Source organism: Salvelinus fontinalis, chromosome 21 (genome assembly GCF_029448725.1).
Source record: "Salvelinus fontinalis isolate EN_2023a chromosome 21, ASM2944872v1, whole genome shotgun sequence".
Taxonomy (NCBI): domain Eukaryota; kingdom Metazoa; phylum Chordata; class Actinopteri; order Salmoniformes; family Salmonidae; genus Salvelinus; species Salvelinus fontinalis.
In genome coordinates this window covers 43,051,542-43,069,434 of record NC_074685.1, presented here as the reverse complement: position 1 = coordinate 43,069,434, position 17,893 = coordinate 43,051,542, and the positions used below count along the sequence as shown (strand labels likewise).

Here is a 17,893-nt window from a genome sequence, read left to right as displayed (position 1 = left end):
GCTCTCATCGCCTGTCTTTATTTGAACACAAGAGAAGGCTCTGCATGTGTGCAGCACATTTGGTCTCTCTCATAGACTAGTTTTGGCACCCGACTTAACTGTGGCTGGTTTCTGTGAGGTTGGGGGGGGAACTCGATTCAGCTTGGCCTGAGAGCCGGCCTATGATCCAGGTCACCCCCCCACCCAACCCATGCCCTCAGCACCACCCCGCCTCCATCCTATTGCCCCAGATTAATCGTCCAGAAAATCAAGCATAGTTGTTGACCTGATATGTGAATTGCTTCAGGCTCTGTCTGCTATTGCCGAAGGCCAGTGGAAAGGGGGGGGGGGGGGATATAGGGGGTGGGGTATGAGGCTAGAAATGAACCTTTTCTCAATTCTTATACAGTTTACAGTCAATACACTTTGTACATCTAGAAGTTAAGGACATCAACTCCCCAATTCATGGACTCTGTATGCCTCAAATGCAAGTGCCCTACTTAAGACACTGTCGATAACAATGGCATCTTAACAGGACAGAATTTTCTGGGAACGTCTAGAGGGGTTTGGATTGTGGCTTAGATTGTTCAAATAGTTTAATAGCCAAATCTGTGCCTATAAAGATACTGGTTTCTGTTGGTGTCCTCCAGGGCATTATTCAGGCATTCTTTCTATTGGGAATACATTCTGCTTTACTCTTCTGACATCATTCCACTGGGAGATACATGTTTGTCTGCCCTTTTAACATCCATATGGAGGATTTCTCCCTTAAGACCGCACCATTCGTCTATTCATTTATTTTTTAACAGACCATAGGCTTCCATTAACACACCATATAATGATCTGATTACTGAGTTGTTTTGTAAATTCAGAGAAGTCCCTCACTGCCAAATCTCATAGCGACTCGTCAGCCTCATATTTTCCCATGTAATTGTTTACACAGGATAAACCAAAGAAATGACCAGAAACCAAGACTAAAACAGAACACATCTTCTTAATATCCACTGCCACCTCGTAAAACCAAGCAATGCGACCGCATTTATTTTGGTGTTGATTGGAGATAACTAGAGCAAAATAAACAAAGTTTATCCCTCAATTATAAAGGCGGTACGGTGCTTGGTTTTTGGGCCAGCTGCTCTACACTGTGTTACTATGACACATATATTTAGTAATCAAAGTGACTCTAAAGTGTAGTGGCTTCAAACATCCCTGCATGGAAATCCATGATTGAGTGTCTGTTATTTGGTCTACACCCAGGAATTGACCAAACTAATAGGTGTTGGGGACAATATCGACAGTGAAGTCCCCACAAACAAAACAAACCATTTGCTGGTTGGAATTACACCACAGTCTAAATAGGGAATGTCACCTTGGGGTTGAGTGAACTAACATTTTGGTTGCTCCAAGAGGAGTGTAGCAAAAAGTTTGCCTTGCCATTTTATGAAACCTGGAAACTTCAAACTTTGGGATTATCCCCCATTTAAATATCCCCCATGTTTTTGCTAGACACACTGACTGCCATGTTTCGTACAACATGTTAGCTTACTGGGGAGGAGGATGAGGAGTTGATGAAGAGTAGGAGAGAGGGAAAGACCCCCCCCCGACACACACTACCCCCCCCCCCTTCTCTCAGAGTAATTGCCGGTTGACGAGACATTGAGCCTCGTCCAAGTTTCACGTCACTTGCCTCGGTCCCTGATTCTTAGTGAAAGGGCAATGGGGTGGAGGAGGCGCCCATGGAATCCCATGTGACAGATATTTTGATAATATGCCTGTCCCGGGCAGTGTGGGTGATGGGCGGAGAGGGGGCGATGTGGGTGATGGTGGGAGGCGGGGGCGGTGTGGGTGATGGGGGTGAGGGGAGCATAGTGATAAGCACCGCTCAGATCCCTGCGTCGCTCCCGGGCGCCAGACAGTGATCCAACTTCAAGGCCCCGAGGGGACGATTGGAGCGACGGGGCCCATCGAGCAAATGTACTGTGATCCCTGCTCCATACACACATACACACACACACACACACACACACACACACACACACACACACACACACACACACACACACACACACACACACACACAAACAATCTCAAATACATACACTCTCACACACACACAAACACACACAGTTGACTTTAAACTGACAGAAATAGGTGAATGTGAGGATCAGGGTCTGCTTGTTTATTTGAACCCTGAGGGCCACAGGGTCTGCTGGTTTATTTGAACCCTGAGGGCCACAGGGTCTGCTGGTTTATTTGAACCCTGAGGGCCACAGAGTCTGCTGGTTTATTTGTCAGCCACTGTCCTCCGTCAGCCTCATTTCAAAGTGATCATACAGACAGGAAGTTCTAGCCAACCTGGATTTGGCTCATTAGAATGACATGTGTTTAGCCTTTTTCTATCCAGGGCATGCTTCATATCTAGCGACTAGACAGTAACTTCTGATCCCTGGTCAGATTGTCTTCTATCCAGGGCAGGCTTCATATCTAGCTATTAGAGAGTAACTGATCCCTGATCCCTGGTCAGATTGTCTTCTTTCTCTTCTTTCTCAGCAATTTTATAGAATTCCAGTCTTCATGCCCGTATTTGAGCAAATGGGAATATAACATTTTTATTGGCCAGGGTACCAATAGTAGTAATTATGAAGCGCCACAGAAGAAGTGAAGCGAAATGTTGAACAAAACAACACTTTTTACATACTGCAGCTATCAAACAAATGTGTATAGTTATTAGATATGTCAAGGTCTAAGGTGTGGGATCCAGTCGTTTCAGCAGCGTTAAGATGGCTCCCTGCTTCTGTAGAATGTAGACAGGTGTCAGTCGGCTACTATTACTGTTGTTTTGCACTCGACATTGCAATCCCCCAGCTGTGGCTAGTGTAAGCCAATAGCTGACTCACCAGGGTTGTGTTCATTAGCTCAAAATGTTTCTTATATTATGTGTTTCTTATTGGACAAGTCCAGGTAGTCCTATGTTTTAATCAGTTTTCTTCCGTTTGGTGCCTGATGGACACGACCTGGGTCTATATACCGTACTACTTCCTTTATATCCATAACATGAGGTACATTTCTAATATTCGTGGACCCAAATTCTTGGTGAGGGTGTTCTTCAACACCCATCCTACCAAATACAGTATTGTACAAAGCAGCCTCTAATTCTGCTGTACCTGTGTCTTGTAGCTTGGTAACATTGGGACTGGTGCAGTTTGAAAGCTGGCCTTACACACTGTTGCCAGCGGTCCCTCAGTTCTGAAACATACATGATAACAAACACCGTGCACAGCGCTCCTACTGACAGGCATCCCCATGTGCTTACCAACTGAAAAGGCATCAAAGTGGTAATTGTTTGATAAGAGTGCTATTTTCACGAATGGTATTACATTGGTAGCACTGTACTTTAGAACACTACGTACCTGATGTTGATATTTCTCTCTCATACAGATGTAGGATCTTCATTTGATCACTTTTGTTGCTGAATATTTTCATGCTCACCAGGAAATGCAAACTTGTAGTGTATTTGAGTTTTAAAAAGGCTTCTAAAGTTAATAATTTCCACTTTGAATTTTCAGACTTGATTTGCCCTAATAAAAAATGTATCAACCCCTACAAAAATTTCTGTTAAATATATTCCACATAATAATTAACATTTCCTGTTGCTGCAGGATTATTTTCCTGCTGTAGCAAACTGGCTCGAATTAAGATTCTACACCAGTAGTTTTTGCTTGGTGACAAATAAAATGTACCAGACCATGGTCAAATACTTTCAAATACTTCAAAGGGGCAATCTGCTATTGCTACATCCATTTTTTTTTTACTTTTAAATTAATTAAATGGACCCATTGATTCTTGAAGAATATAACTTAGAAATGCCTCATGAGTTTAGTTCGATTGTAGGTTCCCATCAGAATACAACCCAACATATAAGCTTGTTTTATCTTTTGTTTGTAAACAAAGTCACTGTAAACAAACACTTTATAGCCTTTAAACATGGTTGAAACTATATTTCTGATCTCATGGATGGTCAGTTCTTGCATTTATAGCTCTGTCTATGAATTTGAGATTGGTTACATTTCTTCAGCCCCATCCCTCAGCTATTTACCAAATCAGTGGCGGGGCGTCCGCTTTGTTGTTGTTTGAATTGCAGATTGCACCTTTATAGTATTTTAGGTGCGTTTGATTTAGCTTGCCAGGTATAATGGAACCAATGGAATAGTCCCAAAAATGTGACTATTAGAAATGTAAGAGTACATTTCCTCTCATGATATTGTAATTTCGTAGTAGATCCCAGGTACATGGTAAATAATGTAGCCAACTTTTTTTTAAAGTCAAACCATTTTTATTATGATCAACTTGTGGACACATTAACAATTACCTGTACTATTGACCTTTTGCTGTTGACAATACCTTAAAACTTAAAAATTGCAGACTTCCTGTGTTCTCACTCTTCCTTTTTCGATCAATACCCCGCTTTCTGTACAGGATCACTTAAGGCCAAAAACCGAGCAAGAGGGCCATTAGAGAGAAAAAAACATATGACCGTTAAAGCTTCAGTTTATATTTATTTTACCAAAGTTATTTGAATACGTTTTTAAGAGAACATTCTTCAGACCTCAGTAATTTGATTCAGCTGGTCTGAATGACGCTGGTGCCATGTGAAAATTGAACACATATTGCTCAAACTCATAAGAGAAAGGCTCCCTCTACGAAACGTCTATTTTATGGTGAGATTTTTCTGGCGAGCTGCCAGCCACAGCAAGCTGATTTCCTAGTGTGGGTGGAAGCACTGTATTTAAAAAAACTCTATGGACAGAAAAGATAGATGCATTCAGTAATTGTACTGTCATTCAGCCTCCTTGTAATGTTCATGCCGAAGGTAGCTCTGGATAAGAGCTTCTGCTAAACGACACAAATTACATTATAATCCAAATGGGATGAATTGTTTTTAAATGTCATTGGAAAAAGGCATGCAACAATGTTGAGACAATGTGGTCTCTCACAGCAACAAAACAGCTGGGGCATTCAATAGTGTGCGGATATCAATCTCTCTTTCAAGACAAGGTGGCCCTCCAACCGGATTACAATTAACCAAAAATAGAACCCTGTGGAACACCACAAGTAATCCTTACTTTTATACACAGCAAATACAATAAAAACATATAGGTTCACATCTGTGCACATGCATCGTGTGTGTGTGAGTGCGTGCGCGTGCGCGTGCGCGTGTGATATCCTTTAGGTAGTAACTTCAGAAAAACAACAGACTAGGTCAAGTTTTGTCCACCATTTTATGTTTTGAAAGAACTGAAGGCTTAAGTACATCAAAAGGGGGCAACTGTACAAGAATGGAAGGACAAACAAACAAACTAAAGACTGTGTAGTTAAAGGGATGTTGAATCCCAACAGCAGCTCTCCATGCATACAAGGATAAAGATAAGGTAAGAGCACCATCCTCATCCATAAGTAAAGGTAGTCACAGTCAAAAGGAAGGCAGCTTGATTCTCCATATCAGAAACACTCCTAGTCCTACCAGCTTCTAGTAGGCACCAAACAGGAAAACAACAGTCCAAAACGAGGAGGTACTACGTGAATTTGTCCAATAAGAAAAGCTCATTTCCGTTTTCCATTACAAAACATTTTGCTACTGTGTGTCCAAATGAACACGACCCAGGTAAAGTTGGTTTATTTGCCAACTACACAAATCCCTGATTAGTTTCTCTGTATCAACACCAATCAATATTCAGACAGGTCCCTACAAGGAACAATTTTGTGGGGACAATTTCAATCAACCATGTTTTGTGCGGACAATTCCAAATAAGTATTTAGAAGTGGTCTTTAAGATTTTTTTTAGATTAGGGGTGCCATTGTTGGATGTACCCATAAAGCATCTCAGTTCTAAGCACATTTCTTATATGTTATAATCCTACATTGTGGGGACTTTGAGAATCAGAATCAGAGTGCTGGGTTTCAACAGTAAGAACATAGAAAGACCTTCAGACTGAGGTAAGTACGGTGTGTGTGTGTGTGTGTGTGTGTGTGTGTGTGTGTGTGTGTGTGTGTGTGTGTGTGTGTGTGTGTGTGTGTGTGTGTGCGCGCTTGTGAGTGTGCATGACTCCCCTCTTTGAGGTGTAGAAGTGCATTTGGTACAACATACTGTAGAAGTGTATCTGGTACACTATACTGATATAAACTGATATAAACTCTTATGTAGTGACGAATGAGCCAATATTCAAATAGAAAGATAATATCCCCAATATGAAAACTTCATCCATGTGTTACAGCTATCAATTCATAATCCAAACAGTGTGATGCTGGAAAATAGTTAGATATGTTGTATTCAAATGGTGACTGTAAATAGTATCATTGCAATTCCATCAAACAATGAGTCAGATATCAATATACATTATATCTCATTTCCGCATACGACAGTTTATTGTTACAAAATATCGAAGTTGTAACCAACTATTACTGGTGTGTACTGCAAGCAATGACTGAGTCTAAAAGATAATGACCATGATATCTTTATATTAACTTTATCAATGTAATTCTAATTCTCATCAATGCTATTTCTATTTCATCGATCAGTCCTCACTGTGTGCAGAGTGAATTGTAAAGTAGAATTGCTTTCATTGCCATGTTGTAAGCAACAGCGGTTTGTCAGTGGGTCACCCATCCTTAGTGTGATAAAATATATAAGGCACGCTAGAGTCTTCCGGATAACCTTGCTACAGTACTTTGTATCTGCATTTTACACTCTCCAATGTTTTTTCCAAATACATTTTCAGTTTCACAGTCCTTTTCCATTGTCTTTTTTTATTTATTTTTATTTTTTATCTCTACCTAGAAACAGAGTGGTCGGGTGGTGGAGTGACAATCTACATCTCGGGAGAGGGTAGTGTCAGTCAGCCAACGTGGAAAGGAAACAAAGATGAAAACAGAAAAAGTATCTTCAGCTCTTGATGAAATCAAGCCGACCGCTCTGTAAGGCTTTAGTTGCTACTCATACAAAGACCAGAAATAGACGGGGCAGTAATCTAAGGTCCACGGGGAATATCATGTATTTAAGTGTCTCTCTCTTCAGTCTCTTCGTCTTTGAGTGACCTGGTGTGGTGTTGGATGGGTTTAGGGAGGGGTGGGGTGGTGTGGGATCAGTGAAGAGGTTGGTAAGTGTGGTCTGGGATGGGGTAGGTAATATCAGAAGAGGCTGGTAAGTTTGGTCTGGGATGGGGTGGGGTTTGTGACATCAGAAGAGGCTGGTAAGGGTGATCTGCGATGGGATGGGGTGGTGTTGGTGACATCAGAAGAGGCTGGTAAGGGTGGTCTGTGATGGGGTGGGGTTCGTGACATCAGAAGAGGCTGGTAAGAGTGGTCTGGGAAGGACTCATACTCATGGAGTCGTGGGGGTCCATGCCCCCTGGCACGGCGGTCAGTAGAGGGTTAACCGACGGAATAGAGGGGCTTGTCAGGTCAGTGAGGGTGGTGTGGGTGCTGGAAGGACTCATTGAGGCGTTGGAGAGCTCAGAGTGGGGGCCCGAAGGCGACCCCCCTGGTATAGTGGACCCGTCCGACACCTTGTCCATCCCTGTGCTCTCCTGACGTAGTAGGTTCCGTCTAAACTTGGCCCTGGCGTTTTGGAACCAAACCTTCAAAGAACCAAAAACATATTTAAATGTTTGCTCATTAGAGAAGTGTTAGTGTGGTGAACAGAAGCTGGAGGGCTGCGGGGAGGGGGGGGGTAGAGAGTGAGAGAGACAGAAAGAGAGAGGGGGGAGGGGGGAGAGTGTTTCAAATCAAAACGACAAACATGAAAAATGGAATTCATCAAAGCCAAACGCTGGCTTTGTTGTCCTCGTTGTGTTCATTAGATCTGTGTTTTACAGCATGTCAGTTTTTTCTCATATGCAGTTATTTATACTTGTGCAAATGGTCCGTTGTGTGTTTTTGAATTCCCTATCGAATGCTAAACAGCTGGTATGATAACTCGCTGACACTTTTATTCTCACATTAAAAAAAATATTTAAAAAAGCTTTGGGTCCTTTCTTGATAGGCTATGACTTATACCAAGAGATATCTCTACTGACTGTGTGAGGACTAAATGTTTTTACTCTTGTGTAATAGTGCGGATTATGTTGAATGGGATGGAAATAGCTTGGCCGGTTTGTTTGGGATAATCGTATTACTTGAGCCATTACATAAATCAAAAACTTCCCTGATAGATTTGTCTTGTCTTTTGCACCATTATTATCTTCACTATTACCACAGTACAGATTCAGGGAGAGCAATTTATAATATTATGTTGTGTCAATATTTACTACTACTACATGTAAAACAAGTACACATACAGTGGTGGAAAAAGTACTCAATTGTCATACTTGAGTAAAAGTAAAGATACCTTAACAGAAATTGACAAGAAAAAGTCAAAGTAACCCGGTAAAATACTGCTTGACTAAAAGTCTAAAACTATTTGGTTTTAAATGTGCTTAAGTACTGTGGTGGAAAAAGTACTCAACTGTCATACTTGAGTAAAAGTAAAAAGTTAAGTAAATGCTTTACATAAAATTCCTTATATTAAGCAAACCAGACGGCACAATTGTGTATTTATTTATTTATTTATTTATTTACGGACAGCTAGGGGAACACCAACACTCAGACATCACTTACAAACACAATGTTTGTGTTTAGTGAGTCCGCCAGATCAGAGGCATTAGGGATGACAACACGTTATATTGATAGGTTCATGAATGGACCATGTTGGTGTCCTGCCTGAGCATTTAAATGCAACGAGCACTTTTGGGTGTCAGGGAAAATGTATGGAGTAAAAAGTACATATTTTCATTAGGAATATAGTGGAGTAAAAGTAAAAGTTTCCCAAAATATAATCAGTAAAGTACAATACCCCACAAAACTACTTAAGTAGGACTTTAAAGTATTTTTTACCATCAAATGTGGCCCAGGTTGTTATCAACATTATCATGTGGTTCATTACCACATTATCACAGCACAGATAGTACATTATCTTACCACTGAACACTACTAAACAATAATTTTGCAGTCGCATAATAGCATTATCATGATGTAAGTCAACATCAGCCCATCTCACAGTTAATACATTATCATACTCCTAAATACTACATTTCCACAAAGGTAAACATTACAGCATTACCAGATCAATGCAACCACACAGCTAGCCTTGCAACAGCAACTGGCAACAGCAATGTGGATTGCTGCCTTGCCCCAAAGGTTAACACATTATCACCGGGATAAAGTGATGCACTATCTCACTGCTAAACTGAGCCTCCCTTTTGATAAAACGATTTGACAAATGCAGTAGCTTGGGCTCAGAGATACTGTATGTACATGTTGAATTTAATTCTGTGGGATTGGGACTGTGGTGCACTAAACCGAAGCATGCAGATATCCAGAACAAATAAGAATGATGTACAGTATTCGTGACTGGTTAAATGCAATGCAGCTCGCACTTATCCAATGAGCATCAAGGCAGTTTGCACTTATCCAATAAGCATCAAGGCAGTTTGCACTTATCCAATGAGCATCAATGCCCATATTCATCTCATAGTAGAAGTGCTGCTCTAGGATCTGGACCCCCTGTCCTTATCATCTTTATTATTAATATTATCTCAAATGCAAAACTGATGCCATATCAGCACTCATAGTCTGAGACACTTTTTCAATATGGGCCCAGCAGTGGACTATATACAATAACATACATGTGTGTAAATAATTATCCTTTATAAAAAATAATCCTCTTTCTCACCTGCAGCACCCGTTTGGTGAGACCTGTCTTCTGGGCCAACTGTTTCAGGTCCTTGGCGTCCGGATTGTGGTTGATGGCAAAGTAGGACTTCATGGTCCTCAGTTGGTGGTGTTTGAAGGAGGTGCGCATACGCTTGGACTTGGAGCTGGAGGAGTAGTGGGAGTCTCGGTCCAGGTGGTCTCCATCATTCTCGTTACAACTTAACGCTGAAGGGGGCGGGACAACACACACAGTTTAGTTTATGGTTACGATATGATATTATACAATAAAATAGGATTCAATATGATACAATAAGATATGTACGATATTTTGTTGACCATTTTCATGGAATTTAAATTATTGTAATCTCCCGTGGGCAGATTCTCGGGTCGAGATTCTCCGGAACTCTAAATTTATCTCAAGCATAGATACAGTAATGTATCACGCAGCAGACCAAATTATTTGAGATTTTACTTCTGTGTTAACTGAGATTACATTTATTGTTAGGATCATTGGGATTACATAATCAGAGGTTTCCAATGTGTTGTTGTTGTTATTGTTGCTGTTGTTGTTTTTGTGAATGCTACAGCAGACAGACCGTGTGTCTTATTTGTTGTCAGGAAATCTCATTACTCCTTAATACCCACAACTCTGAGAGAAAATTAAACAAATAATAAATAATATAAATAAATAATATGTTGACATGAAAAACGCACGAGATTGACTGGGTAGCAACACATATCTTTAGTGTTCTCATCACTGTGTAAGTAGTACAGTGTGAAAAAGTATTGCAATTGATCATTATTAGACTGAGGTTACAGCATGTTCCCTTTTTGCTTCTGTAAGTACAGTGTAACAATACAATAATTGTTGTATTTACTGGAAAAATCACTGTAAAGTGTTCCTCACTTCCTTAAAAAACGAGAACAACAAATCCATTTGCCAAAGGAGTCAAGAGATAATACAATGGGAAATGCCTAGTGCATATTACGGACTTTTTCCAAAAGAACACCTTAAGGCGACCAAAGTGCCATGCATTTTCACAGTGAAGGGACAGTGTGATGCAGTGCAGCCTGGGTTTGATAGACTTATTTTTCACAGTGAATGGACAGTGTGATGCAGTGCAGCCTGGGTTTCATAGACTTATTTTTCACAGTGAAGGGACAGTGTGATGCAGTGCAGCCTGGGTTTGATAGACTTATTTTTCACAGTGAATGGACAGTGTGATGCAGTGCAGCCTGGGTTTCATAGACTTATTTTTCACAGTGAAGGGACAGTGTGATGCAGTGCAGCCTGGGTTCGATAGACTTATTTTTCACAGTGAATGGACAGTGTGATGCAGTGCAGCCTGGGTTTGATAGACTTATTTTTCACAGTGAAGGGACAGTGTGATGCAGTGCAGCCTGGGTTTGATAGGCTTATTTTTCACAGTGAATGGACAGTGTGATGCAGTGCAGCCTGGGTTTGATAGACTTATTTTTCACAGTGAATGGACAGTGTGATGCAGTGCAGCCTGGGTTTGATAGACTTATTTTTCACAGTGAATGGACAGTGTGATGCAGTGCAGCCTGGGTTTGATAGACTTATTTTTCACAGTGAATGGACAGTGTGATGCAGTGCAGCCAAGTCAGGGTTTGATAGAATCTGGACCTCTAGATGATTGTGAAGCGTATGTCAACAAACGCCCTCAGGTGGCAGCAAAACTCCAAAACAGAAAGAAAGAACGAAAGAATGAAAGAAAGAATGAAAGAAAGACAGAAAGAAAGTAAATAAGAAAGAAAATGGGAAAGAAAGAAAAATAAAGGCCTTATTCTATATTGTATAACACTGCAGGCTAGAATTGTATTAGATTTGAGATGTAGGGTCAGAGAAGTGGGTCAGAGAAAAGGAAGATAAGTCTAGGCCTATGTCAGTTGATTTTAGATTGAAAACCTGTATTTCATTCAAATGTAATTCGACTTCATTTTATATATCGCTTATTTATGTATTTATATATCAGATTTGGAGGGAATTGTGAAAATAATAGTACCCATTGAGGATTTTATACCACAATCCTGACAAAAAAAATGTTATTTGTTTATAAAATAAGTCTTTAAAATAATGTATAAATATTATGTAATTACATTTTCATGCTCATGGTTAGTGAAGCACACTCAGAACTATACAAAATGTTATGCAAATAAAATCCAAAATCTCTTTCCCAAAACAGAATGCCAGAGAATGGATCCAATCTTTTAACTATTAGCACTACCATTCATGTTTAACTGCGGCTTTCGACTTTTCGCCTTTCTTATTCAAATCATCTTATGCCGCCGCATTATAGAGCTACACACATTTATATTGTAGATCGTATCCTATTCTCTAAAAACAGATATACGTTCATTGGGGAGGACGGGCTCGTGATAATGGCTGGAGCGGAATTTGTGGAATGATGGTGTCATTCCTTCCCATTTGCTCCGTTCCAGCCATTATTATAACCCGTCCTCCCCCTCTGCAGCCTGTGATATACATATCTAGGCCTATCCTTATTAGGCTAATCCTTATTGTTCTGATCCTACACATGTAACTAAATATATGAATGATAAGTAGACATACTGAATACCAAGTATCGCTTTTCAAAATGTCAGTCGTGTGTTTTTTCCCACAAAAGTATTACAGAATAAGAGCTACGTGGTGGTGCGCGAGTCGGTTCTTTATTTATGAAGGGGTAACATATTACTGGATGTGGGAGACTTGCTCTCCAGCCTCACTGGGGAAGTTTAAATCAGGATTCTACACAGGTGCTCCCATGTTCTACAAGCAATCCGACATTGATTTACCGACCCAAAAACCCAACAAACAGCGAGACTCAACAAGTGAACGTGGGGCTGGGAATTTGGTCGTCTGTCTCTCTCTCTGTCTCTCTCTCTCTCTTGCTCTCATCTTTTTTGAAGTCCTACTCCCCATCTGAGCTATTTTCCACTTGTCTGCTTCTATTGTCGTCTAAAAATCTTTCACATCGAACCACTCTCTTTTTTTAACGAGGTTTGAGAGAGGTTCCAAGTTTTGAGAGGTTTTAGAAGACTAAATCGACCGTGTATGAGAAAATGTTCAATGGAAATAAGTGTAACATTTTCAATAATAATCCAATGGAGTGTTTCAAGACATTATTTCATTATGCACACGTCACTCTATAGCATATTGAAATGGAACATACAGAATATTAGTATAGGACATGCAGAATTGAGTAGGCCTTCAGAAGCAGTTTCTCTTTGAATGCATTAACGCCATTTAGTTAGTGGGCTATGCGAGTTCATCTCGTAGTTTTTCTTTATTATAGATAGTTTATCTTAATCTATTAGATTGGAAGTGGACGCATCAGTAGGCCCAAGCGCGCTCCCATTCCACAAACCAACAGAGGCTTCCATTGAACTTCAAAATGCTCCATCACATCTTTGACCAAATAATACATCTTGTTAGAATAATGCTGTCTAATAAAGGTGAGTTATTCAATAAATCAACATAGATATCCGTCAGATTAAAAATACGGCAGGCTTAGTCTCTGCGTAAAAACATCCAAAGCACAACATTGTGTAATATTACGTACAATTTGATGGAAGCATTTAGTTCATGCATAGGCCTACTGATTAACTGCTCATTGTTTTCCAACGTTTCATCATTTGTATAGACATTTGTATTTCCCAAAACGGTTCAGACAAAAGATGATATTTCTCACTGAAAGTAGGTAACACAGTCCATCGAAATAAGCGACAGATCTTTTTCAGAAGAGTATATTTCCATCAAACTAAAATAGTTCAAAAGAGTCCATCAGTCCACTCTTTAGCTCTTAATTGTCTTTCATTCCAATAGAGATTTCACACACACTATGAAATAGAGTAGTCATTTTTTCTTTCATTTCAACATTAGTCAATCGCATTACAACTGTGTGTTACTGCTTCGTGGCACTTTTGTGCATGACCATGGGTAACCGGTATATACAAACTCGTCCTACCTGCGTTGTAAGCAGCCAGATCTGCTCCAGGCCCGGGACTTTTCCTTTTCCTCGGCCTTCCTTTCTGCCCCGTACCGACGCCGTTGTAATACTGCATCCCCAGCGAGTTGCCCGTGCCGCTCTCGCCAAGTCCTTTGCCCGAGGCTACATCCCCCGCGTGATTGAAATGCGCTTGATATTCCCCTTGTATGAGTGTCTCAAAGTGGAGCCGGCAGTACACAAGACTGTCCCGCATTCCGAAGTGATCTCCGGTCGTGAGCATTTTATTGCAGCTAGTACAGGTGAAACAGTTCAAGTGGTAGACCAAATCCCTAGCCCGCATGACCATCTCCGACGCCGAGATCCCGAGATGGCACCGGGCGCACCTCTGGACGGAAAACCTCCTGCTTGGGAGAAGAGAGCGGATGACACAAACACGTACAGAATTTAGATTCACAACATGGTCAGCAAACTTTAGTTTGTGGACATTACGATGAAGAACATTGATGTAAAGTTGTTATTAAGCAATACAGGCATATTAATTATCATGCGTAAAAGGTGTCATGCCTTCAGGCCTTCATATTTGTTTGTGTATTCTTGCCATTTTCCCACTTCAAATATGATATTTTGGTTTAGACTAGTAAAGCATCCAAAGCAACCACAGGCCTGCCAGAATCGTAATAGTAAAGGCTAATTTGTTGTAATTTGTATATAATAAATGGATAACAAGCTACCATGCTTTGGGAAAATTAGCCTATACCATCACTAACTCTCTGAAAGGGGTTACAGGCTTGTCATTGGAGTAGCAGCAGCTGGTGCCTAAGTATGCTAGTTGTAGGCGTAATTGGATATCGCTCTTGTTTTCATGCTTGCTTGGCCTGTTGTTGTTGTCATAGCCGTAGCCTTGTGTCTTGGTTACCTGTAGTAATCTTCTTTGCAATAGATGCTGCCGTCTTTACTGAAACAGGTAAGCTCGGACTCGAGGTTTAGTTTGCACTCGCAGCACTTGAGACAGCGCATGTGCCACTGTTTGTCCACCGCGAGCAAGTAGTAGCGGTCAGATATCTTTCCCCCGCATCCCGCGCACAAGGCCACACGGTCGCTGTTGATGGACGTCATACTCTGAACAGGGAATGGGAAATCAGTTTTATGTTTACAATAACAAAACAGTATTGATAGTATATCACCAATGGATGTCAAGGCCAATACCGTATAATAGTCAACATTTTACGCACACATATTTAATATGTGTCCATATACTTTTTTAGGGATACAGCCATGAAAGCAATATAAAAAATGGTAACACTAGATATACCCTAAATGTGGGATGATGTAACACGTAGGCCTAAAAGGTAGACCTAACTCGTAGGCCTGACATGTAATCCTAGATTTGAATGCAGCAGAAACCTTATTTTTTTGTTGAGGCATGTACATCATATATTATGAAAGAAAAATATATATGTAATTTCGAAACCTTATCAACATTTATTTCACATGAAACACTCAATATTATCACAAATTAACGAATCGTGGTGACCTATTGAAAAAAATATTCGATTGGGCCTAATAAACTAATAAAAAAATAATAAAAGATAAAACATTATAATTGTGTTTAGAGCAATGAATGCTTCTGGAAGATAACCTTATTTTACATATTTTGGACAATTGTTATAATATCCCACCTAAATAGGCTATCAAAGTGCTCAAGATTATTATCTGTTAGACTTAATTATTGGATTGTGAATGAACATACATGGCCTTAAAATGGGCAGACATAGGACCATGTTTAGTGTAAAAGTTTTTACCATAATTCTAAGTGGGCCTATGTACATGCATCTGAAAAGAAACTTCGTGAATCAAATGATAAAGTTATTGTAGGCTAACGTGTTTTTCCAGAGGCATACGAAATACTAACCAATAAATCATGAATAATATACTTTACGCACGCACACAGGGTTTGCAAATGTGAACGGCTAACGGCTAAGTGCTGCTTGCTATCTTATAAAGAATTTTATTTTAATCGCAGTTCATTTTCTAAGCATATATTCCGTCGAAATGAAATCTTCATTTGTGCTTTCACATGCCTGAACAGCACAGGTCCTTCTTTAAAAAGACATTCACCCACCGTCTCAGTTTCCCCCATGTCTATAGCCGAACTGATGGCGGTAGATTCGCCCTTCACCCTCCGGTCCATCTCATCGATGACCCCCTGCATCTCGCCTCCCGGGAGCCCGTGGAAGAGCATCGTGGAGACAGGAAGGCTACACTTGCAAGCGTCTCCCTCAGATCTGCAGGCCAAAACTTCCATGAGACGCAAATTTAGCCCATGCATTTAAAGTGAATGGCTCCAATCTATTGTTTTAGAAAGTAAAAAAATCCAAGCCAAGAATGATGGTAGGCTACAAAAAAATTGAAAGATATTGAGAAAACATTTTCGGTTACAACACTGTGCTTTGTAATTGCAGGCATTATTATAGTAAATATTCAGTTTTCTATATAGACTATAGTTTACACAATCTTTGAACACGTTATGAAAATTATACAAAATATCCTACTATTTACAAACAATAGCTCAGAAGTGTTATAGAAACATACCAGCAAACCACAATGTAAATTCTGGATCCAGTAACAGCGCTCAACTTGCAGATTTCAAGATGCACAAAATGCACCAATTTCAGTCTATCATCGGATTAAAGTGATCAAGGACTACTGCAAACGTTCAGTTTGCATTACGACCAAAATGGACAAGGTAAAAATTATTCCAAGAGACAATACAGAAAGAAAAAACAACTAAAAACACGGCAGAATTGTAGTGGTGAGTATCCTGGCCTCCACTCTTGAGTTCACAACAGCGAATTTCAATACTGCTTGTGGATGCTGGCGCAAAACGTTTCAAAACCGACGAATATCGATCGAATATAACAGAATAACAAACGCAAGGAAGGAATGCGTAAAAACGCACAATTGTTTGTGTCCAGCACTGGTTATTACAAAACAGACGTTGTTTTCTTACAGGTATCCAGCTCTTCGGCAAAGCGATCACTGAGCTCTATGTGTGTGTGTGCAATTTAGGAGGAGGAGTTGACTATTGGTTCGATGAGTACAAATCTCTTATCAAGACTCTCCGCACCGGCCTCACAGCCTCGTTTCGCTTCCCACCTTCTCCGTACCTATAGCTACCCTCCGCGCCTTTTCTACGGGGACTCGTACGTCACGCAGCTATTTCACTCGTTCATTGGTTTGCAAACGTCACCAAAATGATCCTTATTACAATATTGCTCGAGTTTTAAATGTAAAAGCCCAAATGAAGACCGTTATGTCTATTGGTGTTGTTCAGCGTCATTGTTTCCTTGTGGTCTTCGATGTCACTGAGATGATTATGAAGTTTTAATCATTTCTATAAAAGACAAAAGGATTATTATTATATTTTGACTTTTCATGTAATTTAATCTCAGTACAGTTAGTGTTTACATAACAACGCATAAACATTAGCAAACCTATTCAAAACGTATTTGCACGTAAAAAGTTATGGTAAGGTCTCCAGGTTTTGGAAATTGTGTGATGTCAGAACTATGGTATCCACGTTACACTATAAACCTTATTTCTTTATTTAATTATTTCTTTAGATATGGACTGTACACTGCAATTCAGCTCTTAGCTGCCAATTATGTGTACACCATTCAATAAACTAAACTAAAATCTAAGAAATATTAGTAACTTATAGATGCTGGAATTCAACACACTCCCATTTGTGTCATTGCCAAACTACATGTGAAGGACCTACCTAGTCTGGAAATAGACTTAGCTCATGCATTACCAATTATATTTCACTGAAACGAATAGCATACTGTTTACAATCCTATTGATTGAATTCGAAAACAGAATACTCGGATTTGGCTATATATATCTGAACCTTATTATGCTTTCTGAGTTTATCACGGACGGTGAATGGGAACGCACTATGGCATGGTTGGCACAGTGCCGTGTGTGTGTGTGTGTGTGTGTGTGTGTGTGTGTGTGTGTGTGTGTGTGTGTGTGTGTGTGTGTGTGTGTGTGTGTGTGTGTGTGTGTGTGTGTGTGTGTGTGTGTGTGTGTGTGTGTGTGTGTATTAATATGCGTGCCCGCGGCGTGTGTGATATTAAGTAGGCTAATCTTTAGTCCATCTCAGAAAAGTTACAGAAAATCATTGTTTGTTTTTC

The 17,893-nt window shown here is 40.2% G+C and overlaps 1 protein-coding gene across 4 annotated transcripts; it reads right to left on the bottom strand.

Moving 5' to 3' along the window:
* Positions 1-5,244: 5,244 nt before the first annotated feature.
* On the bottom strand, positions 5,245-16,953 carry LOC129818955 (LIM/homeobox protein Lhx2-like). Of its 4 annotated transcripts, none has more exons than XM_055875339.1 (6): positions 16,290-16,953; positions 15,820-15,995; positions 14,614-14,816; positions 13,716-14,101; positions 9,746-9,951; positions 5,245-7,613 (listed from the first exon to the last, which is right to left on the bottom strand). In XM_055875339.1, the coding sequence occupies exons 2-6, from the start codon at positions 15,937-15,939 to the stop codon at positions 7,317-7,319; spliced, it is 1,212 nt and encodes a 403-aa protein (XP_055731314.1). In that variant the 5' UTR covers positions 15,940-15,995; positions 16,290-16,953; the 3' UTR covers positions 5,245-7,316. The 4 variants fall into 4 exon arrangements, with proteins under 4 accessions (XP_055731314.1, XP_055731313.1, XP_055731311.1 ...); XM_055875338.1 differs by having other exon boundaries at positions 15,820-15,982; positions 16,290-16,952; XM_055875336.1 differs by lacking the exon at positions 16,290-16,953 and having other exon boundaries at positions 13,716-14,098; positions 15,820-16,250.
* Positions 16,954-17,893: the final 940 nt, after the last annotated feature.